This window comes from Onthophagus taurus, chromosome 6 (assembly GCF_036711975.1).
Source record: "Onthophagus taurus isolate NC chromosome 6, IU_Otau_3.0, whole genome shotgun sequence".
NCBI lineage: Eukaryota > Metazoa > Arthropoda > Insecta > Coleoptera > Scarabaeidae > Onthophagus > Onthophagus taurus.
Window position 1 is genome coordinate 31,688,160 of NC_091971.1, and position 10,499 is coordinate 31,698,658.

General features: G+C 34.1%; 1 protein-coding gene across 1 annotated transcript; it reads left to right on the forward strand.

Annotated features, from left to right (window-relative positions):
• The first annotated feature begins 4,478 nt into the window (after nucleotides 1–4,478).
• LOC139430077 (uncharacterized) lies at nucleotides 4,479–7,870 on the forward strand. The gene is made up of 2 exons (XM_071196700.1): nucleotides 4,479–5,705; nucleotides 6,889–7,870. The coding sequence occupies exons 1-2, from the start codon at nucleotides 5,410–5,412 to the stop codon at nucleotides 7,808–7,810; spliced, it is 1,218 nt and encodes a 405-aa protein (XP_071052801.1). The 5' UTR covers nucleotides 4,479–5,409; the 3' UTR covers nucleotides 7,811–7,870.
• Nucleotides 7,871–10,499: the final 2,629 nt, after the last annotated feature.

Sequence of the window (10,499 nt, forward strand, 5' to 3'; positions counted from 1 at the left end):
AGAAGTTCGTTTATCAGTATAAGTTGTGTGTCCTAGTTTTTTCTTTTTAATTAAACATTCCAACCTTTTTTTAGTTACTGAGAATATGTTCATAAATGTAGTCTTACAAATCCTGATCATTTCTCCTTTTGCATTCGAAACAGTATAATGCACTGTATGTTGACGACGGCTATCACTGGAATCCTCGTGTGAGGAAGGACTGGTGCAAGATGTATAAGAGTCATAAGATATGTACCCTGTACGGTTGTATTTTGCTTATAAAATTCTTCATTTAGATGTCTCATTCTCTCCGGACGTAATGTTTTACAATCAAAGTAACATTTACATGTTACCTACAACCAACAAAATAAACGTTATTACATTCATTTGCGAGCATGCTGTATGAAACCTAACCTCATTTTGCGGTGGAACTTTAGCAGGCTTTTGAACTCCTTTATAAGTCACATAACTTTTCCCTGAATCTTTTCTTGTTTTATTTTCATCTCTACATCTGCCACTACCTCGTTTTCGTTTATTTTCTCGTTCGGACTCCATAACTTTAGACACTGTTAACTGGCACACTGGCACTTTGCCCCTTTCAACCTAAACTCGTATAGGCACTTACTGTGGCGACATCTTTCATTAAGTATTTGTACCTCTAAAATTCTGTGTTGGTACTTAGCTCTTTTCTTTATAATAAAAGGTGGTATATAGAACCTATTTGTGACATTTGTGCCCCTTTCTACCGGAAGGTCCTCAATTATAAAAAAAACGTTTCAATGAATATATAAAATAAGCAGTAATCGGTAAGAATAATACTTTTTGAGCTGGAATTTAATATGGTAGCCGGTGACAAATTTATTTGTTCTAAAAGAAAAATATTATTTTTAATTTTATAATCAATTAAAAATAATTACTAATGTAAATGAACAATCAAATAATGTAATAATAAAGAAATAATAAATACTCATCAATAAAATAAGGCGTGGATTTCCAGATTCTATGACTTTAACAAATTTCCAAGCTCTATCGAAGCTTCATTGCCTATTATTCAGAATTAGAATTGTTTAACATTCTGGTATCAAGATCCCCTTCATCCACTACATATAATTTGATAATATGTTTGTACGATGCCATGTACTTCACACCACCACTTTCAAGCATGACATCGTACTTCATCAAATTATTCCTTAGTCCTTTTAAGAGATGAGGGGATCGTACAAGATGACTATGTCCTGATCATCAACCATATAACCAGAACCTGCATATTCCTTCCCTAGCCGTAAAAATGTGGCACGTGTTTCTTCGGTCAACATTTTTAGAGCCATGCTGTTTGTCGAGAGCTGATCACAAACAGTGGCTATGATCTTCAGACCTATACTATTGCATATTACAATATTCTCTCTTATGTTGTCTCGTAGGACAGTGGCTGACATGCCATATTCGGTGAAATAAAATGCGATGGACTGTTTGCATTTTTTCGTAATGCCTCTCACCATGAATACCATGGCATAGTCCGCAAATTGAGGAGATCGTCCCCGGCCGCAATCCACCCAACAAAATATTTGCAAAATATATTTGCCTCAATCATGTCCAACATGGAATCATATGTCAAGCCAGGTTGTAACGACATTTCATCAAAGATGAGACAACAATATCTATCTTATTGTTTCATCTTCTTCACCTCTTCTTATAAAGTATCCATTAATTATAGATTTATACCTATTCCAATTGGAACCTGACTCAACAAATTCATGAGCGTCCTCCTACTCGGCAAAGCAAACAACGTTCGCAGTAAGCGGTATGCTCTTGGGCTGCTTTTGAATATTGTTAACCAAAATATTTTGTTTTGCAACGTAAAGCGTCGCCCTTGCTTCTTTTTCGGTTGCTCTCGTAATTGACTCACAATAATGTTGAATGTTGTGGCATTGACTGTTTTTTTTAATACATTTTCGGCAATTTCAAATTTTTTTGTTTTCGTCAATTTCGATTTATCCAATTTTTTTTTATATCTGCCTGCGTCCGCTTATACTTGACCGCCAGCTTGTACACCCTCCTTGTCTCCATACTTAAATGAGCAGTTCTTATGCTGACCGGTTTTAAAAGGCAACAGTCTGGATTTCATTATGGTTATCTTGCAAATTTATGACAGTCGAAGAATATGATAAGTCTGTTAGTGATGTTATGATATGAATAATAAATGTTACAAATAGAATGTTTGTTATTATTAGGTCCAAGTGTGTTATAAATTTCAAAATCATCGATGTAAATTATACATATATGTTAATATAGTTTTATTCGGATACATTTTTAACTCTCGTTATTTACAATAAATTCTTTAACCGTGTTTATATAACCTTGTTTCTGTAGTGTTTTAAACAAAAGATGATTGGTGTAAATCTTTTGAAAGGGGGTTTGAAACTATTTACAACAGAAAGAAACTTTTCATAAAACTTATATTTGGCAAAACCCTTTAAAGCTTGCAATATAGCTTCTATTACCAGTTTATCTGTAAGCATTTGAATGTCAAAAACATCTTTGTCGAAAGACATTTAAAAGTTGTATGTGAAGGTTGAATTATTTTGTACTTTATCGATGTTATATGTTTATTTCATTCTCTACATGTTTCGAGGATACGAGTCCTCATCTTCAGGAAGAATTCGTTAATCTTATAAATATAAATTTCACCATGTTTTATTTCTGTTATTTGTAATCACTGATGGTTTCCGATTATTTCTGTAATTTTTTGATGTATTCTTGTTGTTGTGGCGTGTTTATCTTGGTAATGGAGGATTGTGATTTAAAAATGTTCGTGAAATACATGATTCAATACATTTATTAGCATTAAATGCGTACCTTGATTAATAAATAATGAAACTGTTTACATAAATATTTTTTATGATATTTTCATAACGGAACATTTTTCGTCAACACGAACATTATATTGTCAATCCATGTAAACTGTTTATGTTAAACCATTACTGTGGATTCATCTCAACAATAAATGACTTAATGGGTCAATTATGGGTAATTCTTGTAAAACATTTATATTTTCATGGTTTACATGAAATTAACCCCTTGAAATACAAATAAAATGCGCGTCGACGCGTCCAAAGAATACTATTTAAGCGACGGTCTTCCGTGAGTCGGATAGTTCGGAAGATTCAAGTTACAGAGCATGTCTTCTGCAATATTCAATCGAAAATTTACGATTGATTGCTTTTGTGAAGTAGGCAACTTCGAATATAAGACAAAAGCATTATAAATACCTATATCGAACATATAAAAGAACATTTTTTTGTATCCTTTTACACACTTTCGCATGAGAGGGAAACATGCAAGACATTGGTCTTCCCTGTCGACACCTCCCATTCCACGATTGTAGTCCACAACACAGGTCGGTTTCAGCACACGTTCTTCTTCGCCTCCCTTCTTTCTTCTTATTTTTCCCGTATCAACCATATCTGCATTTGAGTGTTTCGTACTTATTATATACACATCCTTCTTGTCATGCCAGCGTAAGGACAGAATACCTCGACAAGATAGTGTTCTTGCTTCTCCCTTTTTTAGCTTATACGATGCCAGCTTCTTTGGCATATTTTTCCGATTTTTTCTCACCGTTCCAACAACATTTGTATTTTTTTCATGCAAAATTTTGAATAAATTAGGAGACGAATACCAATTATCCAAGAACAAGGTATATCCTTTCCCTAAAAGGGGTTCGGCTAGTTGCATGACTACACTTTCTGATACAGGTTCATTACTTCCTGGACTTTTGTCTTGTCCTGTATAAATTTTAAATTGATAACAGTACCCAGAATTAGATTCGCACAATTTATAAAATTTAATTCCGAATCTCGCTCGTTTGGATGCTATGAATTGTTTATAATTTAGCCGCCCTCTGAATTTCATTAGAGATTCATCTATGACGATATTTTCTTCCGGAATGTATAACTGTTGAAATCTGGTATTCAAGTATTCCACTACAGATCGAACCTTTCGTATTCTGTCTTCTTTAGAAACCGTCTCATTATTCACAAAATGAAGATAGTGCGATATAGCCAAAAAACGTTTACGAGGCATAATTTTCGAAAATATGGGTGTTTCTATGATTTTTCGCTTTGACCAATACATATCTATTTTAGATTTTTTTACTTGTGACATTATAATGCATAATGCAAAATACGCTCTAACTTCATCGTTTGTTAGTGGATACCAATCCTTGCTCATTTTCGTTTTTTCTTCCGTTTTCATTTGTGCTGCATATCTATTCGTTTCTGTGACTATCATTTCAAAAAAATCATCACATAAAACTTGTTTGAAAACACACAGAGGTGTTGCATTTGTACCCAATCTTCGTAGAACAGAGCAGTTGATGCTGGGAGTTTCAGTAAATTGTTTTATATTGACAATATTTTCTTTTTCCTTCCAATTCCATTCATCCTCTGGTACATCTGATTCGTCACTCCTTGAGATAGGTCGCGCTCGTTTACGCACATTTTGTCGAATAGAACTAGCTTCACTTGAATTTGAAGCTTCACTTGAATACTCAACAGTATAATCACTTTGATGACCATTTTCAACCTCACTATTATCACTAGAGTATCCTAATAGACTTTCATCGTCACTTTCATAAAATACATCCGACTGATACATGTTGGGAAGACTATTTCTAATTTATTCAATATTATGTATTACGGCGTTCGTCGTGCAAGGTTGGTCAGTACTAACTTTACTAATTACCGATTTCATCGTGCGTCATTTGTTTGCTTAGCCGATGCGATTTTGCGGCGTTTGCCGAAAAAAGTTCTTGACGTTTCGGAGACGTGAAAGTTTACAATGACACATGAAATGAATGACGTCTCCCAGACGTCGTTGTATGTCAAGGGGTTAACGTATATTACGAATAAAAGTTTTTTGAGTGTATAAAGTTTCTATCAAAAATCTCTATCCAATAACGTAAAGAAAAACATACCCAGCAATTTGAAAATCAAAAGTGTAAAATTGAAGATGGCGTTGGAAAAAATTTATTTGTAGCATGAATCATAGTATTCATCAAACCATTTCGTTTGATGCCTCGCTCATGAAAATCGGAATGTAAATGACAGAGTTATGCTCTGGCCACGAAAATATCGCCACAAGCGTCAAGTCGCTACAGGTGTAATTTGTAGCGTCAAAAGCAAGGCCACGAAATGTTCGCCCGCAGCGTCTACGACTGGCGATGAATCAGTTCCGTCAGAGTGAGTAAGGTAGAGGCTACATTGGCGCCTGTTCAGGTCAGATCAGACCATACCAGACCAGACCAGACCAGACAAGATCAGATTAAACCAGACACGTCCGATGTAGTGGCTTCATTTGTACGGTGGATAATACCCGACGAGTAAACACGGGGTTATTATTATTTGGTAAAGTGCAGAGAAGAGGTTCATAATGAATTCCTCAGATTCCGATGAATGGGATGAATGGCTAATGGAAAATATTACTAATAAATACAAAAAATCGAAGCGCCGTTATTGGATGCACACATTATACCAATCACGCGAAGAAGGGGAGTATAGAAAAACTTCTCTAAAGCTTCGAAATTACCCCGAGAAGTTTAGAGAGTATTATCGAATGGATATAGCTACTTATGATTATATTTTAAGAGCTATTTCTGAAGATATAAAACGATATTCAAATTTCAGACGGTGCATTGAACCTGGGGAAAAACTTACAATATGTTTAAGGTAAGATAAATATGTATATTTTTCTTGGACCTTATTTTCATTCTATGGATGTACCTTTTCTGAGGGTTTCGGGTTCTTTGTATGACTTATTTACAAAAAAAACAACAAACTTTTTTTCTTAACGTTTCAATTCTTGACAAGGAGATTCTTCAGAGTAATTTATTAAGTATTTATTAAGAATTTATTACATAATTAAGTTAAATTATTACATAATTAATACAGTGCATAGTTACGAAATATTTATTTTATTAAAGTAACTTACATAACATAATGTAGGCATCTACAATCTTTAGGAACCTAGGAGCTCTAAGTTGGCAATGTAATTCTGTAAGTCAGACGATGTTTGTGAGTGTGGTTGATTTGGTTCTTCAGGTTCATCATTTATTGTTATAGAAGAACTTTGTGTTTCTTCGTGAGTTGGTGTTAAAATGTAATGAATTCGGCTGGAACATCTACTGCTTGCTGGAGTTGATGTTGACAGTAGGTTGCTATCGTTTTGGTAGGTTCCTTGGTTAATATTCTGAAGTTCTCGTGAGATAATATTAATAAACTCCATTCTCACTTTCATTTTTTGGACATCTGTAAATTTGCGAATGTGAGGAAGTATGCTTTTAAAAAAATGCATATCGTCATCGTCTTCTTGGTTTTGTGGACAAGCTCGTGCCCGAAGTTTTTGCTCAAACAATTTTACCTTTTTTTTTCAATATTGATTACCTCATCTTGGAAACTGTTTCGTTTTCGTTTAGGTTTCTCAGATACTTTATCTATTATTTCCGAATCTTTTTCAACAACATCCTATGAGGTAACATTTTCCGCATTTATTGCGGAAACTTCGCTATTTGGGGAGTTTCTTGATGATGCGTCTAGTAAATCACGTGAAGAAGAGGCAGATGGGATATTTGTTGCAGTTTTTCTGGGTAATAAAACATCTTTCAGGAACAGCATATATTTGAAGTAGGGCCATTTACAATCAGCCTCAATGTATTCATCATCTGCTTCTTGACCTGACTGAGTTGCGTTGACTTTTTTAAATTCTCTTCTAAACGTGTCGCGTAGAAGTTCCCACTGTTTTCTTGCTTGCTCGACTAAAAAATAACAAAGCTCATAAGGTACTTGCATATAAAGTTTATGCTAATAAATATTCAAATGGACACTGTTATTGCAATTATATTTTATTTTTCAGATATTTTGCGACTGGCTTGTCATTTCGTTCGCTAGCATTCTCTTTCCGTGTTGATCATTATACAATTGGAAAACTTGTTGAAGAGCTATGTGATGCGCTTTGGAATAAATTAAGTGCTACACACTTGGCAGTTCCTAATCAAGACGGATTTCGAAAAATCTCATCAAAATTCAACGCAAGATGGAATTTTCCAAATTGTGTAGGTTGCATCGATGGAAAACATATAGAAATAAAATGTCCACCAAAGTCAGGAACTATGTATTACAATTACAAACATTTTTATTCGATTGTTTTGCAAGGAGTAGCGGATGCAGATTGTCGATTTATTTTTATTGACGTGGGCTCTTATGGAAGACAAAGTGACGGAGGAACTTTTGCCATTTCTAACTTGTACGATTTTCTGGAAAATTACAATAATACTTTACCTCCACCTGCACCCATTCACGGAATACCCGATGATATGCCGTTTGTTTTGTTGGGTGACGATGCCTACCCGTTAAAAACATACTTAATGAAACCTTATTCAAAAAGGCAACTTACAAATCAGGAACGAATATTTAACTACAGGCTGTCCCGTGCAAGGAGATGTATCGAATGCACTTTTGGTATTTTATGTGCTAAGTGGCGCTTGTTAAATAAGGCCATTGAAACGGATGTAGAAAAGGCTATTAAAATTGTTAAAACAATTTGCTTATTGCACAATATGGTTATGGATTTTGAAGGCTCTCCTAATATTGCAATAGCGAGACAAGCGCTTGAAATTTACAGAAATCAAAATAATGTCATCAATAACGCTAGAAGAATTGGCAGAACATTTAATAATAATTCAAATGACGCAAAACAAATACGAGAAGACTTGAACCGATATTTTAATGGACCTATCGGATCCGTTTCCTTTCAAACAAACTGTTTAAATATCTAGTTTTGGTTCATTGTAAAATTCTAATGAAATATAGCTACCTAATAAATAAATTACACTTTACATACCTGAAACGCCCATTTTGTCTCCAATGTCTTTCCATAATAGACTTTTTATATCCCTGTTGTGGTATCTTTTATCCCGTTGATCCCAAAGAGGTGGATTTTCTCTGATGAGGTCGATTAAAAGTGATTTGTCCATTGTCTCACAAATCAATTTACGGCCGTAGTCTGAGACAATGTCAAACACGTTTGATTCGTACCGACCGCCGGAACGTACACGTACGTGTCTGGTGAAAACGTGTCTGACGCGGTCTGAACGGACAACTGTAGCCACTTATCTGGTCTGATCTGGTCTGAACCGGCGCCAGTGTAGCCGTAGCCTAAGAGTGAGCACGCATCGTCATTAGTTATTACACGTGAAAATGTCGCTGTCAAAAATATCTAAATATTGTTTTGAAAGTAGTTCTTTTTTTTCGCATATTATGAATTTGCGACAAGGAGTACACGATTTAAATAGAGAGAGACTGCAATCTGGTGAATTTCATAACATATATAAAGACATTAGGCATTTTCCTAACAAATTTTTTGAGTACACTAGAATGAGTGTCGATACTTTCGACTACATACTGAACAGTATACAACCATCTTTGAAATCGTCGATTTTTAACGTTAAGGTAAGTATCATCTACTACTTAATCATCATTACATCTTTAGATGTATTTAATTAAAAGAAGATATTATGTAGTAATCGTTTTATTATCTAATATATTATGTTACTTCAAACATAGTTAAACATAGTACAAAAGAAATTAGTAAATAAGAACTTAATTAATAATTATAATTAAATAATATTAAATAACAATTATTGTGTGTCCGAACGTGAGGCAAAGTTTTGATATTCAAACATCTCCATTTCCTCAAGTACAGCTTGATTTATTTTGTTTCTTAGACGCATTTTTGAATGGGTGGTAGCCGTTCCATGTTTGGTAACACGCTCATTAAAAAATGGTAATCCTCTGATTGTTGTTCCTGTACATTAGTGTTATTCAATCGAGAAACTTCCAACTCCATAGTTCGTAATTTTTTTTTTTCGATTTCTATATACTCCGCTCTCATGTCGGCAGGAGTTTGGCGTTTCCTACTTCGTGCTGAGTTTATTGTTGATGTCGATGTTGTAGGTGAAGGCAGCGGTGTTTGTGTCAAATCTGGAGTTAGAATGTTGTCATCTTCTTCATTTGTATTAATAGATAATAGATTTTGTTCATCAGAAATTAGAGTTTCTACATGGTCATTATCAACATCTTGAAACGAACTATTTTCTTGGACTACCAAGTTGCTGTCACCAGCCGTTGGCATAACTTCATCTTGAAAATGGTATGAACAACGAAATATTCCTTCGATTGGTGGCTTGGTGCTTGTCAAAGATGAAAGACCCCCCCCCCCTGCAAAATGGATGATGGCGTGAGTTCAACAGTTGCATTCCGGTAGTGATGGCAATATTCGTGTGGCTACTATAAAAACAACAACTACGACGCTTACTCGCCCTCTAGTAAAATTGTGTTTGCTTCCTTGTTAATTGTAATAATACGTTTATTTTTATGTTAATTCTTTTCTATTTTAATCAGTTTAATTTCATTTTGTTTTTCTTTAGTTGAATTTATATGTTACTGTATTCAACACATTCATATATTTTGTAATTGTAATTCAAGTTTTCTATTTGCAAAATTCACTTATTCTTTTGATTTATTTGTTTCGATCGTTCCGCCTAAAATATTCAATGTTCTGTTATTCATTATTCAACTTTCTTATTGCCAAAGTGTTTGGCAAGGCGGGCAGAATATTTGAATTCTTATAATTTTTATTACTTAGTTTTAGTTTTCAATTCGAATTTTCCTTTTCGTTCATAATTTCGTTCTTTTGTATGTTGTCTTTGCATTCATGTTACGCGTGCGTCTTGTCAAAAACCTGTATATTTGTAAAAATACCTGTATCGTGTCAGTGAGTTAGTCGATTAAAAGTCTTGAAAAGAGCGTGAATTTCGTCATTTTATTGAATACATCAAGTTATAAGTTTTGTTGAGTTTCGAGTGAAAGAAAAAGAGGATATTTTCGTTTAATTCGATAAGTATAAAACTTTCAATTTTTGAATTATTCTAAACACTTCGCATCTGCAAAAAATCACAAAAAATAATAAAGTGTAATAGATTTTATTTTAAACTATATGCATTATAATTTTGTATTTAATTTCTTCATGCAATGTTATGTTTTGTATGTATGAGTGTGTATGTATATATGGGTGTGTATAGTATGTGCATCTGTGTATGTTAACATTTGCAGCCTAATTGCCTTAACCTAATAATTTAGTTTTGCATTTCAGGTTTCTTTCAACCGGATTACCATTTAAGTCCTTAAGATATTCCTTTAAGCTGGGGAAAAGTACAGTAGCAAAATGTATTTATCAAACTTGTAGAGCAATATGGCAAGCACTATTGAATGCCCATATGCCATAACCATCAGAGGAATATTTAATGAACATATCAAGAGATTTTTTTTAAGATGGCAGGCACTTTCGTATTAAAAAGCCACCAAAAAGTGGAAGTGAATACTTTAATTATAAGCACTTTTTTTCTATAGTGCTTCAAGGCGTAGCTGATGCAGATTATAAGTTTATCAGTATTGAGGTCGGAGGTA